The sequence below is a fragment of the Pinus tabuliformis genome, chromosome X (assembly GCF_031772625.1).
Source record: "Pinus tabuliformis cultivar Carrire ecotype Pingquan chromosome X, CPIR1, whole genome shotgun sequence".
Taxonomy (NCBI): domain Eukaryota; kingdom Viridiplantae; phylum Streptophyta; class Pinopsida; order Pinales; family Pinaceae; genus Pinus; species Pinus tabuliformis.
In genome coordinates this window covers 931,805,234-931,827,649 of record NC_142308.1, presented here as the reverse complement: position 1 = coordinate 931,827,649, position 22,416 = coordinate 931,805,234, and the positions used below count along the sequence as shown (strand labels likewise).

Here is a 22,416-nt window from a genome sequence, read left to right as displayed (position 1 = left end):
ATTATGTGCTTTTGAAAATTCTTTCCTTTTTTTTATGTTCTTTTTAGTTTAAATATTTTATTTCTAGGGTTAATTTTGTTGTTGCTTTTTTTTTTTTTTGTCCATGATTTTTTTTTGCAACATGAAAAACACCAACATTTAAAAATATATATCCACACTTAATATATTAGAAAAATTTGTTTTATTTTTAGTTTTTAGTTTTTGTTTACATTTTTATTTTTTTATTTTTTATATATATTTTTATATTTGATTTTTTGGTCATGTTTTAATTTTTTTTAATGTTTGAATTTTTGTTTTCTTTTACATTTTTATTTATTTACTTTTTTGTCTGTGTCGAGACTAGCAACCCGATCCCATTATGTGCAATTTCATAGTTGATTTTAAAATTTTCGTTATAATGAATCGAATCTGCCTCCACAATGTGTTAATTTCATGGTCGATCTTTAAGTTTTCATTACATTGGGCCGAGTTCACCTATATTGTGTGTCAATTTGATGGTCGGTTTTTAAAATTTTGTTGCAATGTATTAAGTTGTCTTAGGCTAAGATTTTAAAATCGCTATACATTTGACATTTAAAAAATAAATTACTCTTGGTATAATAACTCTTTCATTCAGCTGTTCATTTTTAAAGATTTTTTCGTCGTAAATTTTTTCCATAATGTCATGCTTGAAATATTTGGAAATTTAAAGCTTTTTTGTAGTCATCATCATCTTTGATTTTAATTCTATGGTTGAAAAATTGTCAAGATTTTAATGTTTTTTTAAGCCATGATATTTTATCTTTAATGGTATTGTTGAAAATAATTATAAGTATTTTTTCTTTATCACCATGACTGAAAATTGTTGGAATTTTAAGGTTTTTCAAATATGTGATATTTTATATTTAATGCCATGCCTAAAAATCATTGGAATTTTAAGGCTTTTCAAAGACGTGATATTTTATCTTTAATGTCATGCTTGAAAATCATTGGAACTTTAAAGTTGTCCGGAGTCATGATATTTTATCTTTCTTTTTTTTTGTAAGCTTAGGTGGGACCTTCTCATTTTCGAGTTTTTACATGTCCGTTATTCACCCCATTTCCAGGGAGGGTAGAACAAGAATCGAACCCAAGATCTCCGGTTCGGTGAGACTTCATTTCCACGGCCATTGCCACTTGAGCTACCCCATGCGGACCATGATATTTTATCTTTAACATCATTATTAAAAAATATTGAAAATTTACCAAAAAATAAATAAAAATTATTCTAGCATCAACACTTTTCGTTTTCAGGGTGTCTTTTGCACAAAAAAATTTGGTTGTTATTGCCATTTTAAAAAAATGTTGAAAATTTACCCTTAAAAAAAAATCCACCAACAACACTTTTTGTTTTCAAGGTGTCTTTTGCAGAAACAAAATTAATTTTAACTACCATTTATAAAAAATGTTGAAAATTTACCCTGAAAAAAATGTTATTCCAACATCAACACTTTTCGTTTTCAACCTGTTTTTTCATGTTTTTTGGGTGTCTTTTAGCTAGCATTCTCGTTTTGAGGTAATAGTTCTTGTTTGATCCGTAACTTTGTTTATGAGTCAAAGGTTCGTAAATTGCTATTTTTGTTGTTGAGATCAATAAAGCGGCCTAGCCATTGGAGCAGGGCACGAAGATGTAGTCCACACTGGATGAACTCCGTTATCTCTTGGTTGTTCCCCTATTCATTTTTACCATGTTGGATTTCATATTATTTTGTTTCATCTTTAAATTCGTTTAAAATTAACTATTCACAGTTGAACAAGTTACAAACTAAGTTAACTTTTGAAGACCCAAAATTTTCAAAACTTGCAAATTATCAGAGGACAATCGATTTTCAGATCATAATCCATATTACCTGACAATGGTTTCCCATCCATCTTTTACTTGAGTTTCCATTTTGGATGTTCCCCATGCTTCTTAGAAGGGATAATCTCCCATTCAAGGTAGGTATGCATTATGCAAATTCTTGAGGGGGAAAGTATGATTATTAGCATTAACATGTATCACTCTTCCACACTCCATTCAACATTCCTTTACACCATAGTAATATTTTTTTTTCTCTTACATTATGAAGAAATATGTAACAATCCCATGGTCATTATCATGGTAATATGCCTACAAGTGTTGAGAGAATCCATGAAACTCATGGTTGGCGAAATTCCATTGGAGTTACGGGTTTGCTACCAAAAACACGAGGGGGAGGGGTTGAAAACCATGGCTAGAATGTTTGTAACAGGTGGTTCAAACCTTATTAAGATTGCAATCCTATTAGTGCTACTCATTAATTGAAATGTGCCAAGTTTTTCTCCTCCAAGTTATTGGTAAAAGGAAATTGATAATCCTGGACTCTTTCTTTGTGCAATTGAAGGGAGGATGATCCTCAAAGGATTGATGAGCAGAGAAAGTGATGATCTTCATTATGTTGTGTGGTTAGTGTAAGAGAGTGCCATCACATATTGATGGCTAGATGAGGGTCTAAAGTGCCCAATAATGTCATGATAATAATGGGTTGGTTGAGTGAGATTAGAACCATGCAGGAGCTTCCTTCGCCTTGGTGGTATCATGGGTTAGCTTCGAGGTGAAATCCATATTTGGTTCATAAGGTTGGGTGGTGAATTTCTCCTTAAAAACTAGTTTAGTGGACTTAGCTTTAGTTATAGATACATATTCATACTTGTCCTTATATGGGATGCTTCCTCCTTGTAAGATGTTTTGTGTAATTCCATGGATTTAGATGTGTAGTGAATGAATGTGGACTATTCAATATCATTTCCACTGCAACATTATATTACATATGAAGTATGTTCTATATTGTTGTTAGAGTTTGAATTTAACATAATGATTGGATATTAGGGGAAATGTTTCCAAATTGGGTACACCAATAGTCAATTGGGTCATTCAAGTATGACACATATAACATCATATGACTTGTAACTCACATGGTAACACATTGATCAATGTGTAGTGACTTCCTCCCATGATCATATACTCTTTTCTTTTATTTTTCTCCTTGAGGTCATGATCATAACCTATTAACGCATGGTTGTATAATTGTGCCAACCATTAAGTGCTAGGATATAAATGAATCACAAGCATACTTCATAAAACTTCAAGTAGTAATGGTTGGGTGTCAATGTAGTGGTTGTGTCACTCTTTTCAACCAAATTATACGTTCCTCGATGGCAATGACAAGAAGTTATATGCTTAAGCGATAAAGCTAGATGAGGGCCTAAAGTGCCCAATAGTGTCATGAGAATAATGGGTTGGTTGAGTGAGATTAGAACCATGTAGGAGCTTCCTTCACATTAGTGGTATCATGGGTTGGCTTCGGGGTGAAATCCATTGTTGGTTCATAAGGTTGGGTGGTGAGTTGCTCCTTGAACAACTAGTTTAGTGGACTTAGCTTTAGTTATAGATACATATTCATATTTGCCCTTATATGGAACACTTTCTCCTTGTAAGATCTTTTGTGTAATTCCATGTATTTAGATGTGTAGTGATGAATGTGGACTAGTCAATATTATTTCCACTACAACATTATATTGCATATGAATTATGTTCTATATTATTGTTAGAGTTTGAGTTTAGCATAATAATTGGTTATTAGGGGAAATGTTTCTAAATTGGGTACCTTAATAGTCAATTGGGTCATTCAGGTATGGCATAAATAACATCTTATCACTTGTAACTCACATGGTAACACATTGATCAATGTGTGGAGACATCCTCCTATGATCATATATGTTTTTTTTTTTTTTTTTCTCCTTGAGATCATGATCATAACTTATTAACCCATGGTTTTATGATTGTGCCAACCATTAAGTGCTAGGATATAAATAAATCATGAACATACTTCATAAAACCTCAAGTAGTAATTATTGGGTGTCAATGCAATGGTTGTGTCACTCTTTTCAACCAAATTATATGTTCTTCGATGGTGATGATGAGAAGCCATATGCTTAAACGATAAAACAATTGTGTGTTAATTAACATCAAAAATATATTTGGCACGCATATAGTATCCTCAAAGCACTAATGATTATTCCATGTGAATATCCTATTTTTGAATGTAAAATTGTGGAACCATCATCACCCAATGTAGAGATAGATAGGTGATTGTAGTTGTTAACATCTATATTTGCAACTTTTGAAGATCTGTTTATGTGGCATAGTTATCCAATGTTAATAGCGTTACATTAATGTCTCAGGTAATATATTGAGAACATGGAAAAAACACACACATCAATAATGGGTGTGACATGCAATCCACATGTAAAGACATGCATAATGGATACAATAGTTGAACTTTATTTGTGGCATGACCTACACAACTAACATGTTGTAATATTTTTTTAATAATCAATAATATGTCCATTCATTTTGGCTTGTTGTGACGAACTCTCTCTATCTTTCTCTCCCTCCATCCCCCCTCTATATATATTTCTCTACGCTAAACAAAAACATGCATTGACTAACATGTTGCAACCCTTTTTAAATTAATCATTAATGTGCCCATTCATTGTAATCAATATTCCACATGTACAATAAAAAGAATGCAAGACATAGTCTTGATTTTCATTCATAAAAAAAGAATCTTAAATATATTAATAAATAAAGTAATTGATAATTTAAAGTAAGCATTGAAAATTAATTTTACATATCACACTTAGATAAGTCAAACATCTTTTTCTCCATAAATAACAACCCTATAAAACTACATATTACATTGTATATTTTATATTTGAAAAAAAATAACAATCCTATAAAACTACATTGAATATTTTTATATTTAAAACTTTAACATAAATATGTATTCTAACCTAGTAAATTAAGATTTGCGTTTTCAATCTAATTCAAGTTACATAGTGCATTTTCAATAGAGACTTGTGTATTAAGAAAATATAATAAATTATATATATTTGGAGGCAAATATAACTAAATACTACTGTATTTCATTAGTTCAACACATACATGTAATCATGATGTATTTCATTAGTTCAACACATACATGTAATCATGATGCATGTGAATTTTAAATTAATCTTTGCTTTTTTCAACATATTATCCATGACTATAAACATTTTCTAACGTTATCATTTTAAAGAAGTAGTATTATAAAGTTTCCATGTCATTTTAAAGAAGAAGTATTATAAAGTTTCCAGGTAAGTCACAAGGAGATGAAGTGATTACATGCATCATCAAATTCCAAGTAAAGAAAATAATTTCAATAGCATTCAAAGAAGGTTCATTGGTTGTACAATGGTGTATGTGAAAGTTCCTTGATTTTCTCAGCTTGTTACCACTTTATAAATCCAATACCATTTTATGTGATGTTGTCACATTCTAATATAGAATACTCTAACATAATATTAAATGGTTTAATCACTCAATGAAAAAGGTGGTTCTTTCTGCATAGCTATGAAATCTAAGAAAGTATTTTGGTGGAGCCCAAGAAAGTCTATTTACCTTTCTTATTTGCCTAGGGTGTTTGACTAATGAAAATACACACAAAGGGTGTCTAAGAGGGTGTTTCAATGATGAAAATAGCTCACAAGTGGTTTTTGTTGCTTTGCTCTCTCATCACTTTTTTGGTGTAGCCCAAGAACGTATTTTCAACTTTTGTTATTTGTCCTAGCTACTTGTCTTAGTTAATTAACCAATGAAAATAAATTTAAAGCATTTGTTTCTTCTCTAGTTTGAATGCTTTTTAAGTAATTAAAATAGGTATTTTTTGTTTTGTTTTTATTTTTATCTTAAAATGTTTGGTCGCTATATATAAAGTGACTTGCTTTTTCCAGTTTAACTTGTGTTTTGGGCTTTGGTTAACTTTGTTTGAGAATGAGTTTTTATGGTGATTACTTTGTATCTTTATTACTTGATTATAAAGTTTTGAATAATAAAATAATTAATTAAAATATAAGTGGTATTAAATAAAAAATAAATGATTTGTTTAATTAAATATTTTATTAATATGGGTGAATTTGTATGTATAAAATGTTATTTAAGTATGAAAAATTTAATGAAATATTGTTTGGTAGAGATAATGATATGATTTTCAAGGTGTGTTTCTTACTTTATGGATATGGAATTACAAGGTGTTTTTTTTTTTTTTTATATATATTTTGTTCAATTTAGATAATGCTATTGTTACAAGAGAGTTTTTCTATCAACATAGTTGATTTAAGTGTAAATATGTATGATTGCATGCAAACCACCTCAACCACCAACTATTACATGCATCAGACCTTGCAAACCAAGACTCTTGTGTTCAATGCCTATTGTAGGGTTCAAGGGGTAACACCTCTAGTATATTTTTGTTGTCATTTATGCTTAAGATTGAGGGGTTAAATGAGGTTTGGAAAAACACCTTGAAACTTCTACAAAGTTTCTCATTAACAACAATATGCACATATAGTTTTATAGATGTGTGCTAAGCTCTAGCCATGTGTGTGTACCTTTTGGCATTTTATGCATGTACCTACAACCAATAATGAAAAAAGTCATCCATGTGTGCATCCATTGACATTCTCCATATGCATTTGCAATTAGAGATGCCAAATGCCACCCAACATTGTTGTGGAAGGCCCATTGTCACATAAGACAATTATGGAAGGCCAATTATCTCTCTCATTGATTCTTAACACATTTGTATAAATATTTGTATGTATATCTTATTATATCTTTTACAGCTCCTACCTTTTTAGTGAATAAGATTCAACCCCAATTATTGTCAAATCTCCAACATACAAGCTTTCTCATTATCTCAATCTCCATTAATTGCATTACCATGTATTTTACCCATTTTGATGATTTGAAAGAGCTTTATGCTATATCTCCGTCTGATTTGCGAGTATGTAAATAGTTTGATAACATAGCCAATTCTCGCATCTTCATGGTTGTTTTTATAACTTTGAACTCTGTTAGGTTTGATATTGTCCTCCACACCACACATTTTGGGCTCTCATTGTAGATCAATTATCATGCTCCCCCTCTTTCACTCTATTCAGTAGAATAATAAACTCACAATGACTGAAATTATCTTCAATTAAGAGTTTGAGGAGAAGAGATTTTAAAGAGAGTAGTTTAAGTAGGCAACAGTTTCGCCTTGAAAATATAGATTTTTTTGGCACATTTTTGGAAAAATCTAGTTGAAATTTTTGAAAATCCAAGTTACACTTGTCAAACTATAGAATTTTAGGGGTCCCAAAGGTTTTTGAGGGTGCTAAATCTATTTCTAACTTCAAAAACAAGATTGGAACACTTATAAATTAAATATTTTGCAAAATTAAAAACTTCTAATTCAAGATGAAAAAAGTTACCACCTAGACAAAATTGTCATCTCATCAGACAACACCATTTTAAAATCATAAAAACTATTCCAATACACTGAACATGAATTTATCCAACTATTTATTATATTTATCTATTATTTGTTGAAAAATTTAAACTTATATATTTCTTAAAACACAAACAAAATAAACCATACCAAATGGTGCCTAATAATTTGAATACTCACCCCACCCAAGGTGAATAGTTAAAATTTTGTTTAAAAAAAATAAAAAATAATATACAAGATATTTGAATTTCAATCTAAGAACCTTAATTGAGTTTGATATTAATATGTGATATTGTAACCAGGGAAAAACATTCATACATTCTCCATGAAAGGTACATTTGCTTAAATTTGAAAGGGTATTTTATGTACCCATTGGATATACTCATGCACTCTGTATGTCATCATGTTAGGAAGAGTCCCACCATGGACATGAGATGGAACATCCATAAGACAACTGACAGTCAAGCGCGTGATAAATGGGCAACCTTAGTTAGGGGCTAACCTTGGGCCCATATGAGAGGAGGACCCCACCCAAACTTGAATTACTTGCTAAGGACCCCACCAAAACTTGAATTACGAACAATATCTCCTTAAACTTGAATCATTCAGCGGCGCCAAAGTAGCAAGTTCTCATGATCATCACCTCTACCCCACCAAACATGGTCTCCAACAACTAAAAATCCCTAATAAAATAATGACACCCATTGGCCTCCTAGGAAGACCGTGGGATATATAAATCTGAAGAGAGGGGGGAGGATTGCGGGTGTGCTCAGCCACAACACAAACAAACTGACCGACAAACCCAAGACAAACGATAAAATGGATTCCGCGTCGTCGACCGGGGAACCGGCAATCTCGGTGATCGCGGCCGCGGGTCCAACGAATCCGGGAAAAAGAAGACGTGGCATCCGACGTGGACGGAACTTTGTTTTTAAAATCGCAGAATGTTTCACACGTTTGCAATTCTGATGGGCGTGCGTAATCCGGCCGGAGGGACCCCTGTGGCATTCGGGGATGAATTTCCCGTTCAAAGCGGCGATTAGACATGAGAGGGTGAAATAAATAATAATAATAATAATAAAAGAAACCGCGGGGGAAATGAAGCTGGTTTTATTTTAACTAGGGTTGTGAACACTGCCTGAAAAGCAAAATTTTCTTCCATCCCACGACACCTTTGCAGTTCCCCATCCGGACTTGTTCTGCAAAAATTGGGCCTGATTTGCACCTTGAATTGTTCCTGGATCGATCGAAAACAGTCAACTCGGGAGACTCCGTCTTGGCCGCAGATGACAAGCTCTATTCTTGGATCAGGCATTGCTCAGCTCGATCTACACGGAACATGTCGCGGTAATACTTTTTAAAGCCAATGCGATCCTTCGATTCTGGATCTCACCTAATATCTATTGGATGTCATTTGCACCGACTCTGAAGAAGCTTGTTTGATTGAGCAATTTGGTGCTAAGCTAATTATAAGCAATAAATTGAAATCGTGATTTTTGCCGATTTGATTTGCGAGATTCAGAGAAGCTTATGTTTGGGGAATTGAAGAAACAATAATACCTTGGTAAATGAGATAAAATTGGTCGAGGGGAATTTTGATTCAGGGGATTGAACAAGCTCAGCCTTTTCGGATTGAAATTCGATATTTATTGGGTCATTAGGTTATGTTTTGTTTTGGAGAAGTGGTAGTGTGAGTAAAGCTGGGGAGCATTGTTCAGGGGAAATATTGACTGAGTCATCGTGCAGTGTATGAGCTCTGGTTTGATCTCACGGGGAGTTTCGGTGGATGGTTAACGTCGAGGGGCTTCAAATGTTATATCGGTACTACGAGCAGGGAAAACAATGAAATGGGTTTCGCTGCTTAAAGATAAGGTTGGGCTTTCTCACTCATCCTCTTTTTCTTCCACTTCTTCTCCGCGTCCGCCGCGGGAGCCGTTTCAGTCTCCTTTCAATGCAGCTGCAGTACCCAGGTAACATCCACAATCCTTCTGTTCAAGTTCCTTAATGTTGATGAGGCTGGGTAATGTGAACAATCCTTTTGATCAAGTTTGAAGGTTCCCACCAAGTTGATCGATATTGATCTTCTTTGATCAAGTGATTTTTATGTTTGAGTCTACGTGTGAATATGCTTTGATTTTTACACCGATAAAAAAGCTTTGCACTTTCCATCCCCAAGGACATGGTCTTTTTCTTGAATCTGTTCATACCTTCTGAATGATAATTGTGAACCTTTTAGCAGTTATAAAATGATCCTATGCTTGAATTCACAGTTAACCGTTGCACCAAGATTGAATTCACTAAGCGTTTAAGGTTGTGATGCATATAGTCTGTATTTGCATCAGAAAATGATGAGGAAAATTTGGAAATTTCGCTGAAGCTGCACTAATTAAAAAACAACTTGCCTGCACAAGCATAACTGGCTTTGTGGCTCATAGAACATCAGCGCACATGTAGATCACCTCTGTAAAACCCAACTAGAAGCCAATTAAACCTGATCGAATTGTACTTTAATGAGATTGAGATAATGTGGGTGTAGACAGGTATTCACGGGGTGCATACTTTTGGTACTTGTAGAAAACTAACATCCTATTTGATGTGGCTGTGATTCTTGATTGAAATATGAAGTCATTATCTTGATGTTCGTACACGCTTAAAGTTAAAAACTCTACCATGTCTTCTTCTAGGTGAATTTGTTTGGTGCATAATTTCCAAGCTACTCTTAGATGCTTCACCGGAGATTTGTGTTCATTTATTATTTGGCCACAACTTTTATTGCGAGAAAGGAAATCCAGAACTGCTTAATCAGAAGGGGATTACGATAAAATGAGTTTTTAGTGTATGTCTGTGGAAATTAATCGATTAAAAAGGTTGAAACGCCTAGAAATTTACCCTTATCAATTGTCAGTCTCGAATATGATGCAGCTGAGATTGAGTACCTCAAGTATGTTTAGAACATCTACGAGAAAAATAAATGTCAACAATATTCATTCTAAATACTCTTAATCTAAAACCTAGAGTATCTTATTTTATACACTACATCATCTCAGCCATAAGTGTTAACTTTGGTGTGTGTAATAATTTTAATTCAAAGGGGGAGATTCTTTTAGGCTTGCTGCCCATTATAGCTACCTACATCAACTTTGGTTTGACAAGACCTTACATCTACATGATCAGCGATGCTCTAAGAAGCTACATGACACTGAATGTAATACCTTGCCTTTAGTTTCCAATAATTCCGAAGCCCATAACAGTAACTCAACGATCCCATGACTTCACTTTGGTAAGGTTCTTGGTAGAATCCAAAGGAATAATTTGACCATGCTATTATTGTCGGGCAGCCTTGCATGGGACTCTTTATGAGGAGAGGTCATCGTGGGAAAGCCATTAAGTGTTTTGGTGGGAATTAAACCGAAGCACAGGGATTCATCTGCCTTACAGTGTGAAGAAAAAGCTCCCTCTTGCCTCCATCATATATTTCATTCCCAAGGTGTAGTATTTGGGATTAGATTTAGCTTTTTGTTTACAGGGATCTTCTTATTGACGTGTATTTTTTAGTTAAATCAGCAGGATGGAATTTTGTGGAGATTTAGTTTAGAACAATGCATCTGGATTTTCAGTTGCCAAAGCCCAGAACAGAAAGGGTGAGCTTGCAAGTTGGGTGGATTAATCCCTTCTATCTTCCCCTGTGAGATGATAGTCTTGATCATGTGATCAGAGATTTTACACAGAATGTTAGTACATTTTGGTGCTTCTATATATGTATAGGTCTCTAACACAATAACATTTATCATGAAATCTCAACTTGTTTTTCTATTTCCATTGATGGATCAATTTCTACATAACCACCCTATGTGGCATATGACAAACTGATAAAGAGCAATGCCCTATAAGTAAATGAAAGAATAACTACTGTGGTATTGGAGGGCTAGGAAAATAATGTTTGAATGGTGATTTTGGAGGTAACCTTTTTTTTTTAAAGAGGAACCCAAGCCTGCCTTTTTATGGACAGTAAGCCCAGAAATAAGTCCATCCCACTCTCCCGCACTTAAGAGAAGAATGGGGTTGCTGGTTGACAACAACACCGTACAATGATCTACCCAAAGGCTACATGGCCAATATCAATAGCTATATCTGACAAGCCCCATGCAGGAGGAGCATGCTTGTCAGGATTTGAACCTGGGTCATTGTGATAACTTCTCCAAGTCGCGACAAGACCAGCCTATTGGGCATGAATTCGAAGATAACTGCCATGTGGACAAAGAAACTATTTTTCTACTAGATGACAACCGATGCAGAATGGCTGCTGGATAATGGCCCTTTAATTAGCACCCCATCATTATTTTTGCATGAGTTCGAAATGTGATGGAAAATTAGAATAAAGTCTTGAGGCCAATTTCTAGTCATTTAGCTTTTTGTAGTTTGATGTCCCGAGTAAAATTGAAAGGGGATGACAGATAAAGTTAAAGCTCCATAGGCATGGCTATTTGTATACGACAGATAATGTTGATGGTGTCACAGATATAAACATTTCACTCGATGATGAACATTTAGAATGAATTTCCTGTCTTGGTTTGAATTCATGGAAAACTTTGTAATATAGAAATTGAATTTGAAACTGTTAACCGACCAACAAATAGAGTTTCTTATAAATATGAGATTTATATTTATTTGTAAAGGAAATGGAATGCTTTCTGTGGCATATGGATTGAATCCAAGTTATTTAAAATTTGACCATGATCTATATAGTGGCTGTGATAATTGAGTTTAATGTTAAAGTAATTAGTTCTTTCAACAGTGGTTTGACAATAGCAAGGAAATGATATTGTTTTTCAAATGTATTCTAATTTTGTAGCAACCAAGTGTGTAGTTTTTATTGCTAATTTGACGGGTTAATATTACTTCACAATACCACTGATTTTTCTCTTCTTCATAAATTCAGAGGCAAAGATGAATTGGAGTTGGACTTCAAAAGGTTTTGGGAGGAATTCCGCTCCTCCAATTCAGAAAAGGTGAAATTCTGGATAAGTTCTGGAATTCAAATGAACATATTTTATTATCTGAATGATTGGTTACATCAAAAAGTGGATTCACAATATTCTAATGAATGCAATTCTGCAGGAGAAGGAAGAGGCCTTGAGTTTGGCTGTAGAAGTTTTTTGCAAACTAGCCAAGCAACATGGGAACCCAGCCCAACTAGTTACCAAGTAGGTTATACTGTGGGTGGGTGTGTATTATCTTATTGTGTTTTTGCCCATGGACTGTAACTATCTACAACGTGTTCCATTCATTTTGGATGGTTTATCTGTATGGAGTTGTCAATTAGAAATGAATGGTTAAGGATAGCCTATGTAATGAATGCATTTTCTTTCCCCATTTCTGGGGATGTTCAAACCTCAAATTTAATTTGGGGAATGAATAAAGCTCAAAATCTCCTGAGAAGTTAGCCTATCAAGCTCATTACAGGTGTCCCATTTGGAAAAGACATCATTTTGGTCTCTTCTATATCTGGAGACTGGCTCTTAAAATTAGTTTGACATGCAATATTCAGGTATGATGTTAATCGGATTTGTTGATCATGTGCAGGCTAGTTGACGTTCATTTATTTTCTTTTGTTGTTGGGAAAGCCTTAGTGGTTGACATAGAGAAATTGAAGAGCACAGGTCGGAGGGGTTCTCTTAATAAGGAAGAAGTTTTGAAATTTTTTACAGAAGTGCCAAAGGCAAGTTCTATGAAGGAAAATGATAATAACCTTAGTTAACAATAACTTCTTTCTTGATTATTACGAGAATAATCTTTTGACATTTATAATGGAAATTGCATTTGCAGGATGGACACATTGTTGGCTCCAACTTGTTATATGCTCTGGAAAGCCTTGTCTCTCCTGTACGTATCAATGCACATGTGAAGGCTTATGGAAAAATAGCAGTCCTGTGATCAAATCAAGCAAATGAATAAAAGTTCAGTAGCATTGTTCTAACTTCTAGGAAGTAAAACGGACCGAAACACAACTTCAGATGCACATATTTACCAACTTAAGTTGAAAAAAATAGAAGAAAACTAGACATTCAAATACTCAAATCAATTTGAAACATTGTAAATAGTCTCACTTGCTTTAGAGCTTTGTTTGTTTCCATATCAGCAAAACACTTTTGGGGCCTTACCACACATAATGTTTATTTACCAGAGAATACACCAGTTATGCCCAATATTTGTCTGCATGATGCCTTTCATTTCATTAGTTGTTTTTTCAACATCCGTCTTCATCAAATACACATATTTTGTCTTCTTTGCCCTTAATATTGCAACAATACATACCTTGAGAAGGAAGTACTATTTCATAAGAACAACAGATGATAGTGAAATATAAAGTGAAAACCAGGCATCGGTATATTGAAGTTGAGGAAGCATATGAGTTCCCCAAGAAGGCATTCTTCTGTCTGCATCTCCTTCTATGGAATTGTCATGATGGGATCATAGTAATGAATCTACAGGGGACTAGAAGCCTAGAAATGCAATTCTAAGTTTTAGTTACTGTTTTTATTCTGCAGCCTCTCAATGTACAACCTCTGCTGGATTCTGGGGTACTTTGCTGTCTCATTCACCTACTGAACATGCTGCTTACTCCCACTGGCTCTGCATCGCAAGATCTAGAATTGAGAGCAGAATCTATGATATCCTTGGACAAAGTTGGCAATGAACTCAATCGACCAGTGCACAAGCTCGAGGTACCTTCCTGGATATTATAGATTTTATTTTAGTTATTTTTCATTTGACTGTTTAAGGGTGATTACCGGCATAGTTTTTTAATCTGTTGTTTATTTCTCACATGCGGATGGGGACCACTATTTCCTATTTTCTGGTATGTGTCAAAGTAATTATTTCCAAACAAAGTTTCATATAGATAAATTCTTATGTTTCATTGGCTGCCTAAGTAGCATTGCAATGGATATGGAGATAGGGAGAGAAAATGAAAACAATAAAATTTCAGAAAGGTTGGATATGATACTGCAAGGAAACATCATATAACATCATATTTTTTTCAAGGAAACCTTTGTAGGATCCTCCCTTCTCCCCTGAATATCTGGATCTGTGTTGCCAGACTGTGGAGCAGAGGAGTGAAAATGGGAGTGGGAGTGTCATTTCCCAAAAAACATTAGGAGCGGGGAATCCTGGGAGCATATATATATATATATATAATTATAAATATATTCAAGAAAACACGCAGAATGCCAAATTAGAATTAGCTGCGTAATATATGAAAACCGAAAACATGCATACAGTGCTACTTGTAGATGAATATCACATTATTGCGAAGTTAGAAGTGACATATGTAGTACATTAATGATTATATTGAAGCCTTGATTATATATATATATATATATATATGTGGAGTTTCTATATGAAGTTTCAATATATATATATATATATTTCTGCATAGGCTTGGTGTCTTAGCATGTGGAAGATGATTTATTGCCTCTTTAGGTGCTTGCTTGGTGAAGTAAGTGATTTATGTTTTCTTTCCTAAGTCTAACTTAGGAAAAGTACAATAATTACAGTCAATTAATTATAGTGGACTATTAAGTCATTTTCTAAAGATAAATAATTTAATTATTTAAGTGATTTAGGAATAATCTCAACCACTAATCTCCAAGATCTTTTAGAAGGGAGATAAGTGTTAGGGATGTGGGCTTAATGAAGATTATAAAAGAAGTCTTGCGAAAAGGTGAAGATACAAGAATAAAAGAGAGAGGCAGTTACAACATTTTTGGGAAAGCGATTTTGTTAAGGGGAGAGCGAATTCTCTGGAGTGCAAGGCTTAGTTTGACTGAGGAGGCCAATTCATTGGGAATTGGAGAGGTTGAATTACTGAAGTGAGAAGGAGGCACAGTTGCTAGGGAGGGTGATTTGCTAGGGCCAAGTGGTGAGTGTGTAGAGGCCTAGTGAGAGCTAGGCACAAAGGCCGATTTTCTGATGAGAGGTGGGCTGATTTTCTAGTGAGAGGTGGTTCGATTTTCTTCAGGCCAAATTTCTTCAGAGGTTGATTTCCTGTTGGCCAATTTTCCTTGGGCCAAATTATTCCAGTGGGGCTGAGTTGCAAGTTCTGGTCATTGTATTTTTCTTTGTAAATTCTTTGTGGGTTGAAACCTTGATTTTCTAGATTAATAAATGACGGAGAATTGTTGTGTGAATTATTTCTATTGCAATGTGTGATTGATCTCTCTGATTTATTTCCGCTACATATATTTCTAGATGTTAAAATACTAGTGATTTTATTTTTTCGGTAATTCAGGATTTATTTTGTTAATTAAATAAATCGCTTCGAATAATATATATATATATATATATATATATATATATATATATATAAAATCCATGCAAAATGCTAAATTAGTTGTGTAATATATGAAAATATGCATATTGTGCTACTTGTAGATGGATACTACATTATTGTGAAGTTAGAAATCATCCATAGTACATTAATGATTATATTGAAGTTTTCATAGACAACATTGTGAATAAATGGGCAATAACATTTAAGTGATGTGCAATGTTCCACCATTGTTTATATTAGGATCCTCATCATTATTGTTTGCAATTCGATCGAATTTAAAATCTTGATTGAATTTTGAGTAGGACATGAAATTCGACTTTCTCCATACGAAGTTTGGTATGGTTGGAACCACTCTCAAACGTCCTAAAACAATTAACAATAATTTTAAAACTAATACTTAAAGAATTTTACATTACCATGATTGTGAGCATTTTTGGTTAAACCTATTCAAAAACCATAGTCATGGTTCAATGTGTATAGGGAGTGTGCTCCTTGTTTTGAGGGCATCCTAGGGAGTACTTTCAGGGTGAGCAAAGCTCCCAATAAATTTCCTAGTTACATGGCTCTCATGGCTCCTCCTCCTCATCATCTCCAATTGCAACTGTAGAAGTGGTAGCATTAGCAGGCTGTGTAGCAGCTGCACGTTGAGATAGACAAGATATGCGCTTCCGTCGTGGCTGAGAAGAGGAAGTGCATGCAATTGGAGGACTTGGGGCTGGGCCTGAGGCTGGTAGAAGTGGATTTGCATTCAATTGAGCATTTTGTTCAAGTGATGCCACCGTCTGTAAATCCAAATCAAGATCCTCATCAGAATCAAACTCTGTTGGACGACTCTCCACTACCCAATCTGATGTTGGATCAATATCTTCCAACATAATGGGATTTGAATAAGGTTTTTTGTTCAGCAATTGGTTGCGTCTGAGCCGGAGGTTGTATTGGACATAGACTAGATTATTTAATCGTTTTTGATCCAAACGGTTTCTCTTTTTCGTGTGAATCCTCTCAAAGACAGACCAATTGTGCTCAAACCCAGTAGCACTGCAAGTTTGACTCAAAATACGAATTGTGGACTTTTGCAATTGAGGACAATGGCTACCAAAAGCCTCCCACCATTGTGCTACAAAAAACATAGTAGTGTAATGAGTGAGCTCAACAAATTATATCCAACTTTCAAATTGTAAACAATTTAACAAAATAAGTATTAAGAATTTGAAAATTGAAATTTTTGTTTACATGGCTCATCTGCTTCCTTTGCAACCTATGCTAGGTTCTTCCTAAAGGTACCTGTGGCTTTGCTGAAGGTTGTGATTTGTCAGTGTATCTCCAACTGATCACACTCCAATGGGATCATGTGATCAATGCAGTCAATCAATCCTCCCCACTCAAAGCTCCTGCCGCCTGAGCTTTATAATGATACCGTGGGTTCAAAAAATACCCAGCTGGATGTATAGGGCGATGGAGTTGATTGTTCCATCTTTTATCAATGATTGCCCAAATGGGCCCATACTTAGCCACTTTATCCTTGTATGCCCTCTTTATTTTCTCCTTTGCTTGATCCATAGCCTCATAAATGAAGCTCATAGCCAATCTTTTCCCATCCACCAACTGTAACACCTTAACCAGTGGCTCAACAACCTTCACTGTCTCTGTTGCCTTTCTCCAAAATATTTCTTCATTAACTTTCTTTTTCAATTCTTTGCCTTCCTGTTTGAGAGACCACTGGCTTTGATTCCTTTCATCATTGGAAAATGCTTCTATGTTGTGAAAGCATAGATTGTAATGTCAAAAAATGAGTAGCAAATCTAGCGATGGCAGGCCTAATAATATCCCTACCCCCCTTGTGTCTCCTCATAAGGCTCAAAATCCATGAATGATTGTAGATAAATTTTGTTATGCTTTTGGCATGATCTACAGTGTTTTTGACCCAATCTAATTTGCCAATATCCTCAAGCATGAGGTCTATGCAATGTGCAACACCTGGGGTCCAAAAGATGGTTTTGTGTTTTTCCTCTAACAGTTTACCAACAAGAACATAGTTAGAGGCATTATCTGTGATGACTTGAACAACATTAGCCACCCCCACCTCCTCAACAACCTCATCCAATCGCTGAAACAACAATTGTCCATCTTTCACCTTATCAGATGCATCAACTGATTTTAGAAACATGGTTCCCTGTGGGCAAAAGATAAAAAAGTTTATGATGGTACGGTTCCTTTGATCAGTCCATCCATTTGACATGATGGTACATCCTGTTCTTGCCCATGAGTCTTTGAAATCTTTCAAATACTCATTAATGGAGGAAATCTCTTTCTGCAAACGATACCATCTACATATGTAATCACAAGCAGTCTCTCTCAATTTTTTCTTCCAATGGTCATCTAAAGTGGGCTGCAAAGTTCTACTAGCTTCAAGACCATGTGCATCTGATGGAGAGGACGGTGTGACAGTGAAATAACAATTGATATTCATATCACCCTTCTTTTTCATTTTATCCTTACCCTTTTCTTGAATAGACCCCAAAGAGGGAGGAACATATCGGAAGGGGTTGGATGCATCAGTACAAGGGATAGAAGAAGAACCCTCAAAATCAAATTGGGGGTTGGTAGCCATCATTTTTTGTATACTCCTCTTCCTCCCAATTTCAGCCTCTATTTCTTTTGCCTAGCCTTTTTTTCTTTAAACTTCTCAAAGCTATCTAACAACTCCTTCCTAATCTCCCCAATTTGTGGTGATTCCCATGGAGTAATTTGGCCTATAATCCTTGCCAAGTGTTGTTTAAGCCTATTAATGCCCCAAAACCATCCTTAATTTTTCTATGGAAAAATTTGCAATGCATTTGACTATCAACCATTTCAACATATGCCCAAGCAGCATTTTTCACTCTAGGTGCCATTTTTTGACTTGGAAATGAAAGGAAAAAATATGAAAATGAAAACAAAAAAAATAACATTGCTTCAATGTTCATTTCTTTCACAAAAACACTCTTTTCAATTTCCAGATTTGCACAAAAAAATAAATAGGCAAAAACAGATTTCTAGAAGTGAAAAAAATACCTCTAGGCATAAACTACCTCCTCAAAATTGCTCCAACAAACCAACTTCTCAATGCTGCCCCAATGGCTGCCCAAGAAGCTCCTCACTCTTGCTCCAATGCTTGCCCAAGACTCCTCACTGCTGCTCCAAAAACAAACTCCACAACTCTTCAAAAACTCCTCACAAATTTTCATTCAAATGCAATGAGATCGCTGTGAGGAAATGAGAGGGGTTGGGTAGGTTTTATAGGGTTTGGGAGAGGGAAATGGACCCCAAAGAACCCAAAGACACATTAGAATGGGCTTTGGGGTCCCCAAAAACCCAAGCTGAAAAAAAATACACCTTACGGTCGCTCCCACCGAGCCGGTAACTGACTCGGCTGGCTCGGTAACAACCCGGTTGGTTGAATCGAGCTGGCCGCCGAGTCGACCCAGTGATGCAATGAGTCGGTCTAACTCGGCTGTTTCGGAGTCGATTCGACCGATTTTTAAAACAGTGGTCAACACTAGGTTGGATATATGCTTTGTTGTGGATACCTTGAGGTAGTTTATGGTAGAGTCAAGGAGGGTGCATTAGGTTGTAGCGAAGCATGTGCTTAAGTACTTGCTAGGTACAATGGTGTATGGTTTGAGATGTGTGTTGGAAATACTGAGAGGGGTGTGAATCAATATTTCTTATCAATTAGCAACTTATTCAATTTTTCAGAGCATTAACAACATATAAAGCATCAACACATCAAGACAACAATGCACAAGGAGTTTTAGGTTGAAACCCTTCCGGGAGACAAACCACCGAATGCGTTTCTAATAATATTTTGACTACATAAAAATGCTTAAGCTCCAACTGAAAAGGGAAGCCCCAACTCCCTAGTACTCTAGAAAAGCGTTCAATTTTTTAGTTCCAACTGGAAGGGCACTTCAATGCCGTGGTTTTATCAGCTGCTGCTGAAAGGCTGCTCCATCACCTTTGCAAGGTCCAACTTGCCCTAGCACTGCCCTGCCACCCTGAAGTGTTTTCAGGGTACAAGTTGAAGGTGATTTCAACTACCTGCCTAGCACCACCCAACCACCCTGCAAATTATAATGAATTTGACAAACTATTTTGGGCTCCCGTACTAGGGACAATGACCCACTTACAATGAATAGACTTCTGCAAACTATTTTGGGTTCTCGTACTAGGGACAATAACCCACTTACAAAGTATAGACTTCTGCAAACTATTTTGGGTTCTCGCACCAGGGACAGTGACCCACTTACAATGAATAGACTTCTGTAATGAAATCCCAACAATGACAACAGAAAGAAAAGCCTTACAACTGCAAAATCCTTACTTCAGATGATTAAACCCTACTGCAATTTTCTCAGATGCACAATAAGGCCCACTGCAAGATGACAAGACTGATTGTTTACTGTTGCCAAAATGCTGATGTCTCTGCCTGTAGATACCAATGCCTTGTAATATTACTGCTATGGACTTGAATACTCCAGTTAATGAAACTGCTTATAAAACCATGACTACAAAATCAGGCTGCAGACAAATTCCTTATTCCAAATTTCCTTAATGAATGCAAAAGGTGATATATTCAATACTGTCTTTTTCTTCCTGAAGTGAATGTTATGCCACTGTAGGCTGCACAAACCCTTGTTTACTTATGGCATCAATGATTAGTGCACAGGATTACTGTAGGCTGTGCAAACCCTTGTTTACTTATGCCATCAATGATTAGTGCACAGGAGTAATTATGACAAGGAGAACTGTATATCCCATAACTCCAAGCATTAAGATGTAGGGCATAAGAAACATGGTCCAGATCATTAAAACATACTTGTGTTAAGCTACTCCTGTCTTAGGTGTGCAATCCCAATTGATACCAGGATCCTTGTAAACAGTGGTGCTGATCTTCAAGTAGGCACTGTTGCTTCAAGGCTTCAACCCACAGGCCACAACAGTGCGGTGCACAATGGTCGACTCTACACAAAAATAGATGTATGTACAGGAAGCATATATATATTCCCTAAAGACTGCCATGGAGGTTAATGAAATTAGGCCCTTATGCTCAGAATTTTGTTCTTTAAGAAGAACCGCTGCTTTAAGATGATCACATTGTCTTAACAAGCAAAACCCTCACTGCTGTTCCTTAGGACTGACAATAGAAGTTTCCCTAGGCTGAAACTTCAGTGATCAATTTCAAGACTTTGTGAATTCGCTGTAATGGGGAATGCAATGCCAAAATGTTTTAGATAGAAGGCCTCCCATGATGAATATCCGCGACTGCAGAGATTAGACAATAAGGCATGCACTGTTCTAAAGTTTTCCTTTAGTCACTTTTACTCAATCTTCAAAGGAGGCCGAAAGGATACTAATCGGAGGATTTTCGCACAAGAGACAATTGGTATCAAGCCTTGAACTCTACTGCAATCATGGATCTCCGCTGTAAATGTCTTAGAATTGCCCTAATTAGTGGGCCAAACAATCCTTGATTTGTTTCAAATAAGATTGAATCTATCCAGAGATGAGGCCGCACAGGAGTCACACATGAAACAACATTTTCTAGCTTCTTTGCTGGTTCTGAAGAGCCACAGAGATAAATAAGCCAAACCCTCATGCATAGAAATATTTCCCTAAGAGGGCTGAAACTCAGAGATAACCCTTTTGCGTGCAAAAAAACAAACGAATTCTTTGAATCGTATCAATCAACCCCACAAACTACCTCTCGTTTGATCTTCAACTGTTGAAATTTGATGACTAAAAAAAGATTCCTGCAATCCCAACCCAGTTTTAATTTCACCTTATCACTCCCATTCAGTTAAATGCCCTTTCCCATAAACATACATTCAACATATAGAATTCTGGAAATGAAAATTTCAGATTAAAACACATAGGACTGTCAACACACGGTGAAAATAAATATGGACATAACCAAACCAGCAACACAAATAAAAATACTCACAGATTTTTGGTCAACTTAGACCCAGGCAAAATCCCTTAATCTTCTTTGAGGAAAACCTGTTAGAGAGCTCTTCAAATTTATTTTATCTTTCAAGTTCAGGAAAAATATATTTGTAGACAAAACAAAACAGCAAAATACAACTTATCTCTTCAGCCCAAAACTCTTTGAAAACCGTGCCCACTTTGCCTCGATTTTCGTGCCCATTTGAAGCTGAAAATATGTACTGTACTATACGTATTTTTTCTTCAAAAGCTTCTCTTGAACGACATGCAGCTCACAACATTCAATGCTGTTCGTACTGGACATTCTGCTGTCTTCTATGCCATGATTTCAATGCCCAGCTTTGCTTAGAAATCACTCGTTCAACGTGCTGCAACAAATTTTTCCTTCAGAACTTTTCTCCAACTCTCAGCGTTTTTTCTCCAATCTGCTCATGAAGAATGAATGCAGTGTCTCTTTTTCTTTTCCCCTTTTTGTTTCCCTAAATGACTTTTGGGCAGCCCTAAGATCTAATGGCTCAGACTCATTTAGATCAGAGGATCAAAATACATGTGCATTTAATTCTCACTTTCTATTTTTTAACTCACCCATTAAATAGTGTACTCACATTGTACTTTATGTCTAAAGTCACTTTTCACTTTATAATTTAACATTGACTTTATCACTTATAAAGTCACTTTCACTTTATAAAGTCACACTTAGGAAAATAATTATTTTGGACAGTTTTCCCTAGGTAGAGAGTAACCCATGGG

At 35.5% G+C, this 22,416-nt stretch overlaps 1 protein-coding gene across 3 annotated transcripts in view; it reads left to right on the top strand.

Moving 5' to 3' along the window:
• Positions 1-8,476: 8,476 nt before the first annotated feature.
• Positions 8,477-22,416, top strand: part of SPI (BEACH-DOMAIN HOMOLOG A1) — a 99,542-nt gene continuing 85,602 nt past the window's right edge. For 2 of the 3 annotated variants that reach the window (XM_089450116.1, XM_089450115.1), the window contains exons 1-6: positions 8,478-9,319; positions 12,289-12,358; positions 12,468-12,553; positions 12,933-13,068; positions 13,176-13,232; positions 13,898-14,074. In XM_089450116.1, coding sequence (XP_089306242.1) covers positions 9,192-9,319; positions 12,289-12,358; positions 12,468-12,553; positions 12,933-13,068; positions 13,176-13,232; positions 13,898-14,074 — 654 coding nt within the window. In that variant the 5' untranslated portion in view covers positions 8,478-9,191. Of the gene's footprint in view, positions 9,320-12,288; positions 12,359-12,467; positions 12,554-12,932; positions 13,069-13,175; positions 13,233-13,897; positions 14,075-22,416 lie in introns of all 3 variants that reach the window. The other variant, XM_089450114.1, reaches the window with a different exon arrangement.